The sequence below is a fragment of the Oncorhynchus kisutch genome, linkage group LG16, assembly GCF_002021735.2.
Source record: "Oncorhynchus kisutch isolate 150728-3 linkage group LG16, Okis_V2, whole genome shotgun sequence".
In the NCBI taxonomy this organism is placed as follows: Eukaryota; Metazoa; Chordata; class Actinopteri; order Salmoniformes; family Salmonidae; genus Oncorhynchus; species Oncorhynchus kisutch.
In genome coordinates, this window is record NC_034189.2 from 22,009,936 (window position 1) to 22,030,946 (window position 21,011).

A 21,011-nucleotide genomic window follows, 5' to 3' on the forward strand; every position below is an offset into this window, starting at 1 on the left:
CGATGGTTGCAGTCTTCAAAAATAAAACTGAAGGACATCGGCATTACTCTGGACCCTGATCTCTCTTTTGACGAACATAAAATATATTAAAGAGCAGCTTTTTTCCATCTTTGTAACATTGAACAAATCTGAAACGTTTTGTCTAAAAACTAATCCATGTTTTCGTCACTCTCCTATCTCTCCCCCTCTACCTCTGAATGCTCGGCTATGAAAAGGGAACTGACATTTACTCCCGAGGTGCTGACCTGTTGCACCCTCTATAACCACTGTCATTATTTGACCCTGCTGGTCATCTATGAACGTTTGGACATCTTGAAAAACGAGCCTTAATGGCCATGTACTCGTATAATCTCCACCCAGCACAGCCAGAAGAGGACTGGCCATCCCTCAGAGCCTGGTTCCTCTAGGTTTCTTCCTAGGTTCCTGCCTTTCTGGGGATTTGTTCCTAGCCACCGTGCTTCTACATCTGCATTGCTTGATGTTTGACGTTTTAGGTTAGGTTTCTGTATAAGCACTTTGTGACAGCTGCTGATGTGAAAAGGGCTTTATAAATACATTTGATAAAGTGGCATAGGAAAAACTGTTTGGTGTAGGAAGACTGCATAACTTGTGACATCATGGGATTGATAAATTATGAGAATACGTGCTGCATAAAATGACTGCTAGCTTTGTTTGAAATTTTGGCTCATTTTCAACAGAAAACAGTATTGGCAAATGCACCTCATTACCTTTAATACTGACCCAGGTCTGATGGGGTGAGAGTGAGTGAGGGAATAAAAAGTTAGCTGAAGTTAAGTTGTGTCTGTGTACGGATTTCCTACCTGAGAGGTGTGAGCGGGGCAGGATGGTCACCAGACTCCAGTGAGCTGGACGCTGCAGAAGACACAGGGGTGGTTAGGTCTATTTTAGACTAGTAAACCTCTCAGTAACACTTAACATTAGTAAAGTGTTGTAATAACTCATTGTTACACTGTACATACACTGTTTTAAGGGTTGGATAAGGTTAGGGTTAGGACAAGGCTCAGTGTACAGTGTAACAATTAGCAATTACAATAATTGTTACACTGTAGTTACAGCAATAATTACACAGTAAACCTAATAAGGGCACTGGAATGTAAATAGTAAAAATATCCATATAGACAGAAATAAAACTCTGCCAAAAAAAAACGTTAGGTCTATTAGTCCTATTAAATAAACCTCAATAGTTAACACATTTAAAATACCCAAATGCGGAACAAAGGGATGATTGAGGGACAGTATAGCTGACATTAAAACAAATTGTCAGCAAGAGCATGGAGAGACACACAAGTTTGACAAAATCAACGTATATATGTTCAGTTTAATACGGCTATTTACTGACGTTTGTAGCTCTTGGTCAGAAGCATGCTTTTTTAACGGTCCTCTCCAAGTTCAGCTGGAATTTAGACCGAAAGGATTGTACAAATGTGATTGTTTCGCGTCGCCTATCGCTGCTCAGAATATCTGTTCTAAAAAAATTGGAGAAGTGCTTTAACATCACCAGTACCACATCCTCTGATTCAGAAATAATCACATTAATACATACCAAATGTAGGCTTGTTGTATTCGGCTCTCTGGAAAGTTTCACTGGAAGGCAGAATCCATGCTACGCAGTGAAGGTAACTCATGGACTATGTGACAGACTATTTATTGTTGACGTGTGTCCTCTGTGGTTTTGTTAAATCGGTTTGTGCAGCTCGCAACTCCCACTTGGCAGCTCACAATGAAAATTTTAAGAGGGGTTTCTTAATAGACAGCACACGCGCAGCAGCAGCTCAGCTGATTGACATGAATCGTCTAAACAACACCATAGGCTACACATACCACACTTAGGCTACATTATGTCAAATGCTATCGGTGCAAAATGACACATTTAATTGCCTACTATTCATTCCAGACCTTATTTTACGGTCCAACATTGTCCGTGATAAGACAAGTCTCAGAAATCCCATACCTAGGGCAACAGCATGTGCATGCTGGAACATTGGTAAGATTGTGGTAGGTAAACCCATCTGTCTAAACGATGATAAAACGGTGTGATCTCAATTTAAACGATTTAGGAATTATTTAAACACTTTCTGGTGATGCACTCTGGTGGCGGTGTATATAGCCTACTAGCCTACACATGGGAATCGTTAGGAATATTTGAGTTGGTTAGCATGTGCTCAAAGCTCACTGCCGCCTTCTCCAATTCTGTATCATAGGCTATACGCTACCCTTATCCTGTATATCCTTATTCACTTTCAAGCGTTTAATGAAAATACAACAGACATAGGCAATGCAATTGAAAACAAGGAAAGTGCATAAATAGAAACCCTTTCGTGCGTGCAGCAGATCAGAACAGGCGGTGAAATAGCTTACATTTAAGTTTTTTTTTTATCAATGAAGCCAGCAGGCTTAGCTTGAGTGAGTTCGAGACACTTGCACTGTCTTTAAAAAAAAATAGTTTTACCTGTAGCCTAGTTTTCCACCTGTTTTCAGTTACTTTTCCGGCAACATGTTCGGCTATAGCCTAACACATTCGTCTCTTGGTAGCCTATAGGCTATAACCACGAATGCAACTGTAGCCAGCAAGCACATCGTGTATACGCTAATGTGCTCTTAACCTATGGGCTTCCCATATAGGCCTACTACAGACATGCAATTTATGCAGTAGCAGCTGACATGTTTGCAAAGGGCGTCTGCATAGCCTCCAGCTAGCTGGGCCATTCCTATATTGCAGTGCCTTCTCTGTCTCCAGGAAATCACACTTATTTAGTGTAAAAATGTGGATTCCAAAAGGCTTTACATATAAATGCAGGTGTCCTTTACCTTAAAAACACAAAAATATGGATATGGAAAGGGAACTTAATGCATTTAGGATGTAGCCGTTTTGTTCCCGGGAGTTATTCATCAACTTCCACGAGAAAAAAAAGCCTTAAATAATAACAATTTAAAAATGTATTCATTATTTTATAGTCCCAGTTAAATTCTCTCATCTAACGTTTTTTTTCATGACTATTGTATTTATGATTTAATTTAAGATTCTGTGTCCCTGATATCACTTTGACACAACTATTGCTACTCACCCCGGTATGGGTTGATTCTTTAATTTCGTTGATTCATGGAGTGGAAGGTAGTGGTTAGTGTTGGGCCTGTAACCGAAAGTTTGCTAGATCGAATCCCCAAACTGACAAGGTAAAAATCTGTCTTTCTGCCCCTGAACAAGGCAGTTAACCCACTGTTCCTAGGCCGTCATGTCATTGCAAATAAGAATTCGTTCTTAACTGGCTTGCCTAGTTAAATAAATGATGATTACACAATTCCAGCCATCTCTTCAACACGTTTATCATAGGATATGTGATTTAAAATTGACAGGGTGTCGTATTACGAGCAACAATGCTATAAATTAACCGACTGTGTTGGCTCGTATGGTTCTGCCTTTAATTAATGGAAGAAAAACGCCCGACGGCGTTTCTTAAGAGCGCGCCTTTGTAGGGGGCCTTGCGTTAATGTAGCGTTTACGTGTCAAACACTGAAAATACACCCTATCCACTCAGCCCTATAATTAAGTGGACACTTCTGATGAGGTATCATGGCGTCTGACGAATATACACTTGCAGGGCAAGGAAGGAATTATTTTTAAATGGACCACCCTTGTCTGGAAATTCGTCACTCGTTCATCCCGCGATGATTGTGTTTTCAGCCATTGCTTGTGGGTGCTTTTTATGCGCTATAGTCAATTGTGTGCATTATATTAAATCTATAATTATTAATGTACGCCTTGATAGCTAGAACATTAATTCGATAACTAACGTTAGCCTGCCCAGCTGTAACTTCTGAAGAAGGAACATGTTTTATTTATATAATTTACTAAATATTACAACAAAAAATATTTACAGTTTAAGTATTAGCAAAATGTCTAACTTAATTTGCATTCGTTTTTACTTACACTTGTATGTTGACTTCTCCTTTGATGTTGTTTTTACGTTTTCTCTGACTTTTCTTAGCAGATGTACAATCATCGCGAATTGAATTATGGGGAGTTTCAGGCCTCTGAGTGAACATAATTGTACACTCGCAAAGCCGACTAAAAACGAGGGCTTAATCATTTGGACCACCCTCCAAGATGGCAACGGGGATTCCCCCAAGGGCATAAGGCGAGGGTAAGTGGACAAGGGTGTGTCTTAATGTTTGGACCGCACATTAGTTCAACAATTATACAGTGCGTTATTAATGTCATGGGTAAAAAAGCTTATTGAAATGTATGGATTATGTGATAGAATTCTGAAATGTACAAAGTATTGAGATGTTTTCATGATTGAAAATTGTTTCCTATAGTAATGTTAAACATTTGTTGGGACTTGAAGATTCATCAACCAACCAACAAACAAACCAACGCAAACCAATTGTGTCGGTTTTGCTTAGAGGGAGTAGACAGCTATGACCGGAAGTGACTTTTTGTAGTAGGTTAGGAGAACATTTTAGCTAAGTCTAACCCTTTTCTTAACCTTAACCTAAGTCTCATAACCTGCCACGTTAATTATCCTGACCTGCTGCATAAATTCTCCTAACCTGCTATGAAAAAGTCACTTCTGGTTGTTGCTGTACTCCCTCTAGTCAGAACCGCGGTTAACTCGGCCCATTATGTCCTGTGCTATTGGGAAAAGCATGCACACACACACTTCTCCCAACATCACAATCAACATGTTGATTTGCCTCCCAGAAATATAATTAACATTTTCACCTGTGCCAATTAGGCTTCAACTCTGCCAATACAATGAGCAATGCAATTAACAGAACAGATGACAATCAGCCCTGGTTATGGAGCATAGAATGAATGATGAATTCATACATCGCCTGCTGGGGCACAACTTTCACTGGGGACGGAGGGGACACATTTGAAATCGCATTTTTGTCCCGTTTTATCATTGGAATGTGATGCAAAACAAGGCAACGGTGTGCTTTGGGACCATGCAGACGCCTCTGAGCAGTCGGGTAGGCTGTTTAGAGTGTTTATTCGACTGGATAAAAAAATATCAAAACAATTATGTCCCTCCCACTTCTAAAACCAAAGTTTCTCCCCTGATAGCCTGTAACTTATGATACAAGCATTGAGGTGTGAGGATGCTGCCAGTGTCAAGAACTAATAGGGTCCAGCAGATGAAATGCCTGTTGATTTACAGATAGTAGGCCATGTCATGTCAGTGATTTATCATAGAGATCCTATGAAATGACTAATTCCTAATTCAATGGTGATTCTCTCGTTGGTGGAAAGGCTGGGGGGGAGTGGTTGGAAAGTCCCCTCTCATTTCCAACGCTTGTCTAAGTGACTGCCACTTGTCCTCTCTGCCATTCCCTCGCAGACAATGGTCATCTGCAAACGTAATGCAGTGGATCCAAGGTCCCTCCCTTGGACCACATCCTCCAATGCGCTTTGATAGGAATTGAGGAAACAAGGACAGCGGCAGTGGTCACCAACATTTGCTGTGTCAAGATCACTTTCGCAGTCAGAAAGCAAGACAAGATCTCTCAGATTTTTTTTTAAACCATGACTTACATTTTTTTATAACATTAGCCTAATACAAACAGTTCTGTAGGAATGAGGTTTGTGCAATTGAGCCTAATACATGATCACAACATATTGGCTCAATGCCTGACCTGCCAACATGGTTCCTCTCAGACCATATTATATTTCAAAACTCAAGCTTTGATAACTAAATAGATCAGTTGGTGTAGCACTTGCGAGGCACAGCTGAACATAAATTGAAATAATTAGCACATAATTAGCTTTTTTATTTTACTGGACTGATGGTACCTGCATCTGACTGTCATGGTGCTTTCAAGACCACTGGGAACTCTGGGGGAAAAAATGAAGTCAAATCATGACGTCAGTGATCTTCATGTCGGAAACATGAACTCGATTTTAAAACAGCAGCTCTTTGCTGTATTATTTGACAGTCTCTCTGTGGTCATCGTTTTAAGTTTTTCAATCTTAAGCAGGCTAGTATCTAACTTTGCTGTGGCCTGCATCGTGGAAGCTCTGTAGGGACGGTGATTTGAGCTATCTGACTGCCAGCACAGTAGGCACACTGGATTTAGCCACAGATCTCCCGGTCTTCTGTGTAGGCAGTTTGTCTTTCAGACAAACCAAATGGTTAAAATTGGGAACACTTTGCTTACCCCCTGCGCAGGGCTTCTACCGCCAACAGTGCAATACAAATAAATAAAAAGAGAAGCTCAAGCCTTTATCGTTGGCTTTTCTACAGAAATGTTTTGTGATCGAATAGGAAGGCCTTGAAGATCAACCAGTCGATCACCACTGCTATAGTGGATAGTTTGAGTGCCACAGACGATGAGCCGATCAAGTCCTTCTGCCTGCCACAAGCCCATCACAGAGCAGGAAATGGGGATGACAGAGGGTGGGAGAGTTTAGCAGGGGCCGCTGCCCCTTTGCCACAGGAAGTAGTATGCTGACACACATAGTGGACGGCAGTGTGCGCTGCGCATTAAAGCCGTGCCGGAAACAGGTGCCCGGGACTCCATTGTTCCTTCCTTCACCAACACCCAGATTCAGAGAACGGTTTGAGGAGCTGTTGGCTCCTCTGAGTCTTGCAGGTCTGAAGGGTGAGTTAATGAGAGGAAGGAAGTCTAGGGGGATGGTGTGTTTTTTGTGTGTGTGTTAGTGTTAATATCAGTATGATAGGTAGAATACTGATTTCAGAATTCTATTGAATAATATCTGATTCTTTTCAATTAAATATTATTTTCCTAACTGTGGTACAGGTACTTAGACTTACACAAGCCATCTCCAGAGGGTATATTATTTAGGACTTTAACACAAACAACAGAAAACATTCACAACTCATTTGTAGTTAAGGTCAATCAATTTAATTTAATTAGTATAAAACAGTCCTTGTCTTTGTCCAGCAAAAGAACACCATACATTTTCAAATATCAATATCATCTCTCATCCATTTTTACAGTCGCATTATCTAGCTTTTATGCTCTGAGAGAAGATATTCCTTCATACACAAGAGACGGAAGTCCTTTGCCTGCTCGGACTCTGCACCGATGACAAGTTATAGTCTGCCATTTTAAATAAAACCTTTAGAAAAAATACAGAACGGATGTAATGGGCAAAACATCTTATCTTATATGACACCTGTCATATACATTAGACAAAGGCCCCAGGCCTTTGGTTTTAGTGTGTAAAAAATAAAGATGAGTTAAAAAAGCTATTTAAAGCTGACACAGTCGGTGTAGTCGATTCACACTGTAGTGCTTGGGGCATTATTACCTTTGTTCTTAGGGCATTATTACCTATCTCTGTATTGTTATTTAATGACATCTTTGTGGCATTGTCATCTCAAATACTCAACGGGTCCCCAATGTGTCCCGGTCCCTAAAAATAGCTGTGGCACTTGAAAATAAACAAAGTATTGGCGCAGAACTTTCTTTCACTTGCTCTATTCAACTCTACAACTTACTATAACATTCTCTCCGTCACTCTAATAAAGTCAATTCCTCATCTCATGATTCCAACCAACCATGTCAAATGTATTTTCTCTTCTAGCCACACTCCTTAGTCCTTCATCCTCATTTTCTCCCTTCTCTTCTAGCTCTGTCTGTGTCTCACTCACTCTCTACTCATAACCTCCAAACTCTCAACTTTTCAAAGCACCTCCTTGGATACAAAAACATATCATACTACTCCCAGTAACTTTCGACAGCTCTCTTGACATGTTATCCACCTAACGCTTAAAAGCGGCCTGAGACCTCCTCCAGCTCAATACCTTAGGATGACAATGCCTCTCCTCTATCTACATATCAACTCTGATCTCTGGCGCCGGCCACCTTTCCACAAATCCTTTACAACATCATGGTTTGATTGGCTTACGACTAGTCATGTATATGTGTTTATAATGGCCCCTCTAGCCAGTGAGTGAAACATACTTGAGTGAAACATACTTGAGCTCATGTTTTTGAGGGGCGAGGCTGAGCTCTCAATCAGGCAGGTTTGATGGGGCCAGGCAGTTTTGAATGGCATCCTATTCCTGTAGGCTCCATGAGCCCTTGTCAAAAGTAGTGCACTATATAATGTACAGGGTTCGTTTGCATAAAACATGAAGTGTTTCCCTTAAGGCTTTACATTAAGAAATAATTGTCCCTTGCCTAAGGGAATTGTTTAAAGGCGTTGCATAGAGCCCCTCAAATATGTCCTTTTTATGGTAGTTTAAAGGCATGTATGGCAGACAGAGTATCTGGTTACCATGGGCTTGGTCTGATTCACTGACTTAACCTCTCGTCAAAGAGGTCACTTTCATTTTGTGAGATATCAAAATGGAACTTAATTGCTTCAGAAGATAATAAACCTAGTTTCTTGTTACTTTTTTCTCAACTGGTTTATATTACTTCCTAGTATGTCAAGCTAGTTAACAGAGTAGCTATAGCTAACTAGCCAGCTACCTTTTGTAGCCATGGATTGTGCACCTTCCATTGTTTAGCTAAGTAGCTAGATGGTTGACGTTTTCCTTTTGTAGCCATGGATCGTGCACCTTCCATTGTTTAACTAAGTAGCTAGCTGGGTGACGTTTTCCTTTTGTAGCCATGGATCGTGCACCTTCCATTGTTTAGCTAAGTAGCTAACTGGGTGACGTTTTCCTTTTGTAACCAGAGCAGATGAAAGTAACATTCACATCCACAAAATCTGTTTACATTGATATCCAAACTGAATGAAGCAGTTAACGGACCTCATGGGCACCATTAACTTTTTCACTTAATTTAAGGGAGAAATTCACCTTTTAAAATGTTTTAAAGTTTTAAAAACTGTAAGTGAACAGGTAAGGGGGAAATAGACTTAAGGTGTTTTATGCAACCAGGCCCAGGCTGCCATTTTGGACACAGCCATGGACAATAACAACACAGGAGAAACCAGGGTGGAAACTGATAAACAATCATGATTTGATTGACATAAATGTTGGGGTTATTCTTGGTATCTGTGGGGTTATGGTTAGGGGTTAAAGGTTAGGGGTCAAAGGGAGGACCGTCAACAGGCCTGCAGGATGGGCTGGTAGGGGTCGGTCAGGACCTTGTAGCGGATCTTGGTGTTGGTGACGGCACCATGCTTCTGCCTCAGGTGGAGACGCAGCTGGCTCTTGTGGCGGAAGTGCAGGTCACACTTCTCACACTGGGAGAGATGGAGAGAGACAGAGAGAAATCAAAACTCCAAACCTACAATCTGATTGGACAAAATTACCTGGAAGGATTCCTACTACCAAAGATTCTTATTTCCAAGCTATACAGCAAATGCTCTGGCAAACAAAAAACTGAAACCTGAAAACAGCATCTAACTTTGAACTGAGTGAGTAATGTTTAGTCTGAAGCTACTTTTTAAAGTCAAGAAGAAAAATACATTGCAATGATATATTTGACTTTATAAGGACTGAATGCTAAGTTAAGGCTACCAAGCTTGATAGCACAGAACAGATCTGACTGAAACTTCAATTAGCACTGAGATGTGAAGTGAGAGGTGTCAAAGCCCTTGAGCCCAGCAATGGCAGGAGAGTCAGCCTACCCTTCCCAAATGCCAAGGCCTTTGAAGCCCCCTCCTGCTGTTCAGAGGTCATTACAATACAGTACCATGTGGATGTAAAAAATGATAAGGCACATTCACCCAGCTGGAGGTAAGACAGGTGGAGCTGGAACAGCAGGTGAACACACTCCAGTCAGCACAAAAAATAGTCCAGCTCAACAACAACCCCTCAACTAGACCCGGAGAGCTGGAGGAGGAGAGAGACATATCTGTACTCTGGACTGAGGTGAGACAACATCAACAGGAGATGATCAGAGTGCACTAGAGCACGAGAGCTAAGGATCAGAGTTCTGGAGGTGAGGGGGATGGCGTGTGACAGATAACAACCCATTAGAGAGTTGGCCACCCGTGCAGAGAAGCTAGCAGAACAGCCCACCTAAGCCCCTGACCAAAGTCTTGACACCACAGCAGAACAGTCCACCCCAGACACTGAGCATGGCCTCGATATCACAGCAAGACAGACAAATTAAGAACCCCAAGCCCAGGGGATCCCACCCCCTCTGAGCACCCCCCATCAGCCACCCTGATAGCCCTCCTGATAACCCCCCCCCCCCCCCCCCCCCCCCACACCCACTGAGGACATACCCACGCCACAGATTGTACTCCTTATGGACTCGAATGGGAAATAGACACAAGAAAATAAACTTTTCCCAAAACACACAGTGTCTAAACTCTGGTGTTCAAACACCCAGGACGCCCTAGAGCTTCTTTCTGAGGATCAACTAGGGTCACCCAGCTATATAATAATACACACAGGCACAAATGACCTGAGAGCACAGCAGGAAAGGGAGTGATTGAAAAAGCTCTACCCTGGACTTGAACAGCCTTTACGACCAGGTCCACCTATACAAGGCAGTAGTGCCCACCTTTGTCTGGACCCTAAAGGACATCGCCCTCAACCGCAGCCCCAACACCTCACACAGGAGCAACAGATCAATAGACACCCCACCCAGACCAGCGAGACACTCTCGCAGACCTGGGGGACATAATTTCCATAACAAAGCCATCACCTACAGAGAGATGAGAAGGGAAGATTTCCCTAAGCTGGACTTGGGGCTCTGTTCACAAACAAGACTCCACAGAGCAACACAATTAGACCCAACCAAATAATGAGAAAACTAAAAGATAATTGGAAAGAAATTACCAAAAAACAGCCAAATAGAATTCTATTTGCCCCTAAACAGAGAGTGACCCAAACTTAAGGAAAGCTTTAACTATGTACAGACTCAGTGAGCATACCCTTGTTATTGAGAAAGGCCACCGTAGGTAGCCCTGGCTCTCAAGAGAAGACAGGCTATGTGCTCACTGCCCACAAAATGAGGTGGAAACTGAGCTGCACTTCCTATCCTCCTGCCAAATGTATGACCATATTAGAGACACATATTTCCTTCAGATTACACAGATCCACAAAGAATTTGAAAACACAGCCAATTTTTATAAACTCCCATTTCTACTGGGTGAAATACCAGTGTGCCATCACAGCAGCAAGATCTGTGACCTGTTGCCACAAGAAAAGGGCAACCAATGAAGAACAATCACCATTGTAAATACAATATTTATGTTTATTTATTTTCCCTTTTGTACTTCCAACTATTTGCACATTGTTACAACACTGTACATAGCCATAATATGACATGAAATGTCTTTATTCTTTTGGAACTTCTGTGAGTGTAATGTTTACTGTTCATTTTTATTGTTTATTATATACTTCACTTGCTTTGGCAATGTTAACATATATGAGAGAGAGAGAGGAATCTATTTCATCATTGAATAACGGCGTGTACACTAGCAAGAGGTCAAACACAAGAGGTGTGTGCACGCGTGCATGCTTGCCTACCTGCATGCGGGCGTGCATTATGTGTGTGTCTGTGTCTGCACACGTATGTGTGTGTTTGTCATGTATGGGTAGTATACTCACAGTGTAAGGCTTCTCTCCAGTGTGAATGCGCAGGTGACTCTTCAGGGTCTGCAGGTGACGGAAGCGAGTGCCGCAGGTGTGACAGGGATAAGGCTTCTCCCCCGTGTGAATCAGAACATGGGCTCGCAAGTGGGCCACCTGTAAGACCACAGACACACAAGTCAACCAGATGAACGTTGCTAAATAACGTATAACATCAACCGACGAGTTTAGTTTGATCTTACACTTTGGTCCTCCACACACACTCCTTTCCCGCCACACACACATATCCTCTCTCCAACCCCTGTCCCTCGTCAGTGGTGGGTCCTCACCTGAACGAATCGGGCCCCGCAGGTATCACAGCGGTAGGGCTTCTCTCCGGAGTGGATGCGGGAGTGCGTCTTCAGGTTGGCGGGCCGGTTGAACTGGGCACCGCACACGTTGCAGCGGTAAGGCTTGTCTCCTGCAATGGGGGCTGGAAAATAAGGGAAAGGGAAGGTCAGCAAATGAAACATACACACACCAACTACCTGTGGCGATAATCAACTGTAATAAGGAGCCATTATCATAATACTTAACTGTCCAAACTGCTGCAAACCATCCGTTTGATACTATGATGATAAATGGCACCTAAACATCATGTATTGGAGGTGTGTGTGTGTGTTAAATAACATAATCAGATGTGATGGGTTATATGCCTCACCTGTGCAGGCAGTCTTTATCACGCTCAGGTTGCCAGAGTAACAGAATGGCAAGCCGTAATTCTCACGCTTAATTGGGTGTTGGCAGTGGTGGGCGGCCTCTGGCTCCAATGGGCGTGGTGCCAGACAGCAAGGCGAGACTGAGAGGGAGGTGCAGAGAAATATTATACATCAATACATATCTCATATATTAACATATGACTGTATGTATATTATAAACACACACATACATACATATATATACATACATATATATATATATACACGTTTATGATCTGTCACTCCTTAGCTGAAGAAAATATGTTTTCTACATGTTATCTCTGCTGCTGCTGAGTGAGGTAGTAAGGTTGCAGTACCTGTTCCTTCCTTGTGGGTGGGGGGCTCCATGGGGGGTTCCACAGGGTGGGCTGGCAGCCCTGGGTGGGGAACCAGGGGATGGCTGCAGCCAGGGACATCATAGCAGGAGGAAAGGATATAGTCAGTGCCAACTTAAACTATCTCCTTGGACAGACAAGGTCTCTTAGATCGTTTACTGTCAACATGACTTAGAGGTTGAGAGCACTATCTTAAAGGCTTTGTTTCATCATATGCATAATACTGACAACACACCTTTCATTTTGTCTGGATCCTTCCCTTGGCCACGCCTCCATAGGTGGCTTCAATGTCACTTCCATCCTATCAGAGGTGGGGATGTGGTCAAGCTGCTGCCGGCCCTCCTCAGGCTCCTCCTCCTTCACCGTGTTTTCGGCACAGAGGGGGTTGAGGACAATGTACTTGTATTTCTTCCAGTTGCAGGCTTTGGGGTCAGGGTTGCGCTTGGGTTCACCTAGATTACAGGTGTTGGACTCCGCAGGAGAGTTGGGCTGACAGCTGGAGCGGGACGGGCTGTCTGGAGAAGGGGTGGAGGCCAGGATGGGTGATTCAGGCTCCTGCTTTAGTTCCTTTGACCTGGGCTCGCGGGTCAGGAAAGTCCCTGGCTGCAGACAGGCCCGGAAGTTTCCAGGGACCCTGCTGGACAAACAAAGGAACTCATGTAATGATCTAGCTGAACTCAGACAATGGGACATTGGCCCACACTTTACAGAGACACACACACACACCTGGCCGAGTCATGACACATACGACCCTCAGCCTCCGCTGCGGACTGGGAGGGGGTGGAGACAACGAGGACAGATGGGCGGGGTCTTCCATTGACAGGGGGATTAAGAGGAGCTCCCCCTGAGAGTGCTGCAGACATTACAGACACCGTGGAGTCCAGCTTCATTTGAGGGGGCGTCCCTCTCATCCTCTCACTGTAAACAAAAGGAACTGTCAGGTAACGCCTGTCAATCATATTTGATCATATCAGCCAGGGCGCCCATAGGACAGACTTAGAAGCCTATTTAAAGTTTACAATAGTCAGTTGTACTGTACATTTAATGCCTCACACAATTTAGAGCTTAAAAAGCATGCAACTAACTGAAATGATTATCTACGTTTACCGTTCTTTCAGTGAATGCACTTTTTACTCTAATCCTGTAAACTACCATTATCACTCCCACCCCTCCAGCCTCCCAACACTCACCCATTGACTTCCATAGAAAGGGGTTCACCTGTGTAACATGAAAGCTCTGCAGGCGTCAGCCACGTGGTCCATCTGCAGGTAGGTGGCGACGGAGAGCACTCCGGGGACTGTGCGTGGCGTGAGGGGCAGCTGGGAGGTGTACATGAAGTCCAGGAGCAGGGAGACGCTGGAGGGGTCCAGGGAGTCAGGGAGTGACAGGGTCAGGGCCTGGCCTCCAGCACCACTCCATCCAGGAGAGGACACACGACGGGAGTACAGGGAGTAGAAGAACCCACTAAGAGAGACGGAGAGAAAGGAGTGAGTGAGTATTTTAAGTAAAATAATCCCACAGCACCCCCCCCCCCCTCGCAAAGTAGAACAATAACAAAAAGACCAGGAAAATTACAATGAATATTATTATCTGAGCTAACCTGCATGCAATGAGCACAGCACAGTGTGCCTGCAGTCGGGCAGTGCCCACCACCAGGGTGGCATCGGTCAGAATGTTCTGGTGCCTCAGCTCGTTCAGATTCAGCAGGACGTCGTTGGAGTGGCGCGTAAACTCCTTTACGTATCCCTGCGCAGCAGCCGCTTCAGACCCCGCCGCCTCATGCCTCCCTCCAACCCTATATCCCTCCACCACCTGGATCTTGCTCATCTTTTGTTTGGGAGATAAAGGAAAAGACAGACTTGTTTTCACAGAATATAATTTCATTATAGTAGAATTACAATGGCACTATGTATATTGTGGAAGTCTCTGAAATGTATCATATACTGTCCCAGTCAAAGTGCAGCTGCCTCACATTGACCTACCCTGTTGCAGAAGACACCAGCTAGAGAAAACATGGAGGGCAGTCTCCTGGACGCCTCTGTTAGGTGAGACCAGCTCCCTACTCGTACCTGCACGAAGCAAAACAAGACGACACTGAAACATAGTGCATCTTTACGAAACACTGTGTAATTAATGTACCTGATGTACTGACACATCCCCATTTTATATAATTACATATCTGTCATGTTGTAAGAAATGTAATATAGCCACAGAAAGAGATTCTTATTCACACATTATTCACCCTCCAGGTGCCACCATGTTGAAAAAATTTACACTTAGACAGAAAAGTTACAAGATGATACATGAACATCCAATCCAGGCAACACGTAAATATTATGAACAATTATATATATATATATATAACGTTTACAAAACGTCTAGGTTACCACTTACCCCGACCAGCAGGGACGAGAACCAATGCGCACGATGCTGTCCTCACAACCCTCAGTTCAACTCTCAGGTTCCTCAATCTGTAACTAACTGTCTTCAGGCTAGGCTGGGCAATAACCTACTCCCTCCACAGTTGTCTGAGCAAGACTGTCCAGGGTAGCCAGAGGGAGGGGAGTCTTTATAATGTTGCGCAGGAAGCCTGATTCCTGACCATGATCATGTCCTCTTTCCTCAACAGCCCACGCCTACCCTGGAAGCTGTGCTGCCTACAGCAGGAAAAGGCTCAAGCCCAAACCCAGTGGTCCAACTCGGCAGACGGGGTATTTTTAGTGGACTATTCGTTTTCTAACGCCTCTACAAACAAAGTGATGGCAGGAAAGTGGCGTGTGTTTTTGCGCCGAGTAGGAAAAAAAATGTATATGAGGATCCTAAGGGAAGAGGGATGATGAGGGTGAGGCTATCCAGGAGTTTACCCTCAGGGTTAGAGAAGACCATCCTCCACCATGGACTAGCAATGCCTTCCTCCCTCTGAGGAAACTGTCGGGGAGGAAGTTTGAAGAAAACCTACATGTTAGATAAACAAACCTCGTTCCAACCTCAAAGCCTGCCGCATGGGAGAGAGGCTCTTCAGATATTAGATAAGGGCTAACTCTTCAAATGTAACACGGTATAGAACAAGCAGAGGCCAGTGACTTGAATGACTTAACCTTGCACTTCCACATACATCAGGCTGGACAATTGGAACATGTTACATTGTCTGTCACACCAGACGCATATAGTATCCTTCCTCAACTTACTGCAACTTAGGGTTAGCAAGCGGCAAAATCAGAGCTATTTTACAGACGCTCTAAATAACATCAAATGTTATCTAAATGTTGAGTATATTTCTGAGGTGACAGATCCAGGTGAACATGGAGTTGTGAGGGCTCTATAAAGGCTTCCGGAAGTTTCTGGCCTGCTGCCAGAGGGGAGGAAGGAAACGGGAGAGTGGGGTGAGGAGGGTGGTGGGGGAGATACCCTCTCCCTGGCTTGCAAAACAACAACCCCCAAGATTGATAGAAATGTAGAGGACAGATGTGCAGGAACTGCCGAACACACACACATAATGCTACACACACACACACACACACGCACACACACAAAGCACTACAGAAACAAAGCACTACACACACATACCGCTACACACCGCCACACACACACACCATCTCTGAATACATCCTGCAAGGCGCACCGAGATGAGGATGAAAACGCCCGCGCAGGACATCCGTCAATAAGAAAAAAATAATTTTGGGGGGAGGTAGCTATCAAAGGTCACCAATAAAAAAATTAAAAAACAAGCGGAAAAGTTAGCTAATCTTAAGCACATCCTAGGTTCACAAAGAGTTGCATCACATTACAATACACAGGCCTAACAGAGGGGCTGCTTCAGCACACCATGGACTTCAGATCAAAGAATTCTGACCGAACAGGAGGACCTTGAGTGAGCTTCAAGGCGTCTGCCGGTCAGTCAAGGCCAGAAGTAGATAAGTGTGTAGAGAGAGAGGCCGCGCCCTTGCAGAAACAGCACATATTTCACAGGGATGATGCAAGCTGCAAACCTGAGGTTTCCCACCATATCAAAGCTCTGAATCTATCATGTCGATGCAGATAATACTCACCGCACTGTCAAATTGAATTAGGGCGTTAAAGCTATTATCATGAAACAACAAATCCCACTTCAAGGACTGTTGAAGCCAACCCAAATCAAATAGGTGAAAAACTATTCATACAAATGTTCTGTCAGTGAATATCGCAGAAGAATGTTGTAGGAATTGAAATATACCGTATGTGTAGAAGCTGCATACAATGGCAAATCAACCAATATGGCCATGTTTGGGTATAAACCCTGTGTTTTAAATGCGAGTCGGAAGCAGTGTTTTACGAGGGGTGTTGTATGTGTCCTTGTGCTTTTATTTGTTTTGATGGAGGCCGGATCAATTGTGTCTTGTAAAAAAAAAAAAGAAATGAAAAAAGAAAAACAACATTTTAAGAAAACAGAGAATTAGATGTAGCTTAAGTCTAGGATACTTCCAGGCATTGTGAGAGGAACGGAAGAGGGGGGCGGTTGAGGAAAAGTGAGAACATTACTAATCAGGTTCGCCAATGGGCGGAAGCCATTCAGTCTGTCCAGTTGGCAAGGCTGTGCTAAGCTAATAGACTTCCCTGTTTCACCTAGTCTGTCAAAGGCCAATACCATGTCCATGTGAATGATTATCAAAACATTTGTTTACAGTGTTGTAGTTACTGTAGTGTGCTGTGGTTATCATTTTGAGTAGCATTGTGGTTATATAATCGAGGACAAAGGTCAAGAAACTTTGAAAATAAAAGAAAACAAGACATAGCGCAATGTAAAGTTAAAGAACACTACAATACTTTGCTTATGCACATTTTTCATAATGCATTTGACAATTCATTCTTCCAAGTTTTACTATATTTCCTATTTGGCTTCTGATTCATAAGCACAAATCCTGCAATTCAGGAAGACACTCTTGATTGGGCTGTCGCTGTGTTGCTTGGGGAAATACCTTATTTACTGCATACCTTAAAAGGCAAGTGCTGATACTAAAGCTCCGACAGTCTAATTCAATAGCTGGTGCAAAAGGGTTGACACAATAACACAGATTCACATAAACTGTGTCTTCCTGTTCTTGCAGAGAATTCTGGACATATAAGGGCATGCTGGAAGCACTTTCCGGACAGAGGAGAATAGAGGATGGGGAGGGAGGGGTGTGTCGGTCTACTTGTTTGTCCCCTTTGGACGATGGTAGGGGGGCAGGAATGAGGGGGAAAAAGAACAGAGAAGCGTTGCAATGAAAAACAATAAAGCAAAACATTTCAAAAGAGCTTCCTTTGAAGCGGTGTCTGGGGAGCAAAGTGAGTCCTCTAGCATGCTTATTGGTGGGACCTGAGAGAGAATGTCTACGGTTTGTTGAGGATCTAGTGCTTCTGTCCCCAACCAAGGAGGGCCTATAGCAGCACCTACATCTTCTGCACAGATTCTGTCAGACCTGGGCCCTGACCGTAAATCCCAGTAAGACAAAAAATAATGATGTTCCAAAAAAGGTCCAGTTGCCAGGACCACAAATACATATTCCATCTAGACACCGTTGCCCTAGAGCACACAAAAAACTATATATACTTTGGCCTAAACATCAGTGCCACAGGTAACTTCCACAAAGCGGTGAACGATCTGAGAGACAAGGCAAGAAGGGTCTTCTACGCCATCAAAAGGAACATAACATTTGACATACCAATTAGGATCTGGCTAAAAATACTTGAATCAGTTATAGAACCCATTGTCCTTTACGGTTGTTAGGTCTGGAGTCTTTTCACCAACCGAGAATTCACAAAGTGGGACAAACACCAAATTGAGACTCTGCATGCAGAATTCTGCAAAAAATCCTCTGTGTACAATGTAAAACACCAAATAATGCATGAGGAGCAGAATTAGTCCGATATGTGCACACTGCCCACAAAATGAGGTGGAAAATTAGCTGCACTTCATAACCTCCTGCCAAATGTATGACCATATTAGAGACACATATTTCCCTCAGATTACACAGATCCACAAAGAATTCGAAAACATAACCCAATTTTGATAAACTCGTGTATCTATTGGGTGAAATACCAGTGTGTTATCACAGCAGCATGATTTGTGACCTGTTGCCACAAGAAAAGGGCAACCAGTGAAGAACAAACACCATTGTAAATAGAACCCATATTTATGTTCATTTATTTCCCCTTTGTACTTTAACTTTTTACACATCCTTACAACACTGTATATAGAGACATAATATGATATTTGAAAGGTCTCTATTCCTTTGGAACTTTTGTGAGTATAATGTTTACTGGTCATTTATATTGTTTTTTATTTCACTTTTTATTATCTATTTCACTTGCTCTGGCAATGTAAACATGTTTCCCATGCCAATAAAGTCCCTTAAATTGAAATAGTTGGGTTTTTATCTGTTATTGCCATATTCAATTTATTTCTTGGTCATTTTGTTTATTGACTTGTGGCATCTTTTTTTTTGTTGCTTTGCTAAAGACTACTTGCACCAGTAAAAACAGCATTTTCATGTACTTAATGGTTATAAATGTTAAATGTGTTATTCTGCTATGAAAAATCTAGAAAACATGTATTTTACTTAGAGGCCTACCTATATAAATAAACCGTCAAGTCAAGTGGGTTCATCCTGATACCCAGACATGATACAGAGCCCTGTCGGTCACATTCTGAACTTGTGTTTCTCCTCTGAAAAGAGGACTTTAACCTCTTACCTCCCTACATTTCTGCCACGTCACCCTCTTTTAGCAACAGATTGTTCCAAAACCTTTTAACCTGATTAGCATTTCTTCATGTCATTCAATTCGTTGGTGGGTGGGCATGTAGAAATTTGGGTCGGGCCGAAATTGAAGCACTCAAATCATCATTGAATTATTATTAAAAGCACATAAGCTGCCTTTACTGCTATGTTATGTACTTGATCGCACACACACACACCATTTAACACCTGCTTTCGCAGACCAAATAGTAATTTATTGACAATGTAAATTCAATGGCTCTTGCATTTCACAACCTGTAATATGACAGTATTTTCTAATATGAACCAATTAATGTTGATTTATTCATGTTTTCCACTTTTCCCAAATGACTGTCAAGTCTACTGCTCCCATGCCGGGAAAGACTACACATCGCGCCCACTCTGAGCAGGGTAAGAAACGGTTGGCTATGAAATTCAAATGTATTGCAGGTCTATCAAACATGAAACAGACATGTCTACGTGTTTCAATAAACTGTAAGGTAATGGAACGATGAAACGCTAGCAATTATTGTAGTATTAGATGGGAAATAGATTTACCACATAGTGCCTATGCATTTAAACATGTGAAAGCAACAGCAAATAGTTTAACAAGATAAAAAAGCACTCTCCAATGGCGGGAATTTGGAGAGTGCAAGTTAAGAACAGCGCTTATGGTGCTTCCTTGCCACATTAGATTTGAACAATAAATTCCAAATGCAAACTTCATAAGTAAATGATCAATATCAAGCAATCGTTACATACCAAAAGACCAGTAGACCTATGCTAGTAATTGTTGCCCCATTACTGGTTAGCTTGCACTGTAAACAGTTCATATTCTTGATCAGCAAACTATTTTTGGAGCTGCATATGTATTTTTTATTGTAAACCTCTCACTACAATTTAACGTTTGCGCTGCACCGAATCCTGTAGCTGTCCAGCAAATCAGCAATCTGTTCGAGAGCTCACGAGACATATGTTGATTGACAGTTTTCTGGTCCAATCGGAGTGCCAATCTGTTGCATTTTTTTTTACAAGGGCGGTGATGCGGCTACTGTTTCTGGCTGCGTGTAGATTAATCCATGTAGACTGTGCCACAAAATGAGTGACAAAACATTACAAAACCTGGCCAGATCATTTCAAGTCATCAGTCTCAAGCTGCAATTGAGTCTGGAGTCTTGATGCTCCAAGTCCAAGTCCAGTCTCAAGTCATCAAATGTGTGATTTGAGTCAGACTCAAATCCAAGTCATGTGACTCCAGTCCACAACTCTGGTTCAGAGCGTTGGACCAGTAACCAAAACATTGCTGGTTCGACTCTCTGAGCCGACTAGGTGAAGAATCTGTCGATGTGCCCTTGAGCATGGCATTACCCTAATTGCTCCTGTAACTCAGTCTGGCTAGGTGCTAAACGACTAAAATGTAAATGTAAAATGGAGCTCGCAATCCATTCATACATTTCCATCTAGACTGCATCATGTCTGTCTGTCTACTGTAACTATCGTACTTGACCTAGTATAGCTGATATCAAGGCCATTTATTGTAGAATCTCTAGTAGGTGGTAGGTAAATGAATGAGTGATGTCTCAGTGTTCTTCTTGGTAGAAGTCCTCCAAGAAACATTAGAGAGGGCCAAGAACCCCAGGGAGGACCTCCAGGGTGCAGTAGATTCTAGACTCAAGGCATTTCAGTCTAGCAACTCTAGAGCTCTCAGTCCAA

At 42.8% G+C, this 21,011-nt stretch overlaps 2 protein-coding genes across 7 annotated transcripts in view; both read right to left on the reverse strand.

Annotated features, from left to right (window-relative positions):
* slc16a13 (solute carrier family 16 member 13) overlaps window positions 1-4,136 on the reverse strand; it is a 42,695-nt gene extending 38,559 nt beyond the window's left edge. Inside the window, exons 1-2 of one of the 5 annotated variants that reach the window (XM_031792009.1) lie at window positions 3,950-4,136; window positions 822-873 (exon numbers count right to left, since the gene is read on the reverse strand). The gene's annotated coding sequence lies outside the window, so the exon portion shown is untranslated. Of the gene's footprint in view, window positions 1-821; window positions 874-1,564; window positions 2,428-2,470; window positions 2,822-3,086; window positions 3,682-3,949 lie in introns of those variants that run through there. The other 4 variants (XM_031792008.1, XM_031792010.1, XM_031792007.1 and 1 more) reach the window with 4 other exon arrangements.
* A 2,729-nt stretch (window positions 4,137-6,865) lies between these two features.
* Window positions 6,866-15,273, reverse strand: bcl6b (BCL6B transcription repressor). 2 transcript variants are annotated; one of them, XM_020504218.2, is made up of 11 exons: window positions 14,959-15,273; window positions 14,547-14,633; window positions 14,165-14,391; window positions 13,783-14,028; window positions 13,291-13,482; window positions 12,800-13,201; window positions 12,547-12,629; window positions 12,193-12,330; window positions 11,822-11,964; window positions 11,511-11,648; window positions 6,866-9,187 (listed from the first exon to the last, which is right to left on the reverse strand). In XM_020504218.2, exons 2-11 carry the CDS (start codon window positions 14,577-14,579, stop codon window positions 9,047-9,049), a joined length of 1,743 nt encoding a protein of 580 aa, XP_020359807.1. In that variant the 5' UTR covers window positions 14,580-14,633; window positions 14,959-15,273; the 3' UTR covers window positions 6,866-9,046. The 2 variants fall into 2 exon arrangements, with proteins under 2 accessions (XP_020359807.1, XP_020359808.1); XM_020504219.2 differs by having other exon boundaries at window positions 12,800-13,198; window positions 14,959-15,272.
* Between the last annotated feature and the right edge of the window lie 5,738 nt (window positions 15,274-21,011).

What these genes read in the sequence shown, in the direction of transcription:
- bcl6b (XM_020504218.2), bottom strand. Translation starts at nt 14,579, where the DNA reads ATGTTTTCTCTAGCTGGTGTCTTCTGCAACAGG. An exon ending in CTGGTGTCTTCTGCAACAGG is followed by an intron (nt 14,392 to 14,546) that starts GTAGGTCAATGT and finishes CCCAAACAAAAG; the next exon opens with ATGAGCAAGATCCAGGTGGT. An exon ending in AGAGCTTTCATGTTACACAG is followed by an intron (nt 13,483 to 13,782) that starts GTGAACCCCTTT and finishes TTTTGTTTACAG; the next exon opens with TGAGAGGATGAGAGGGACGC.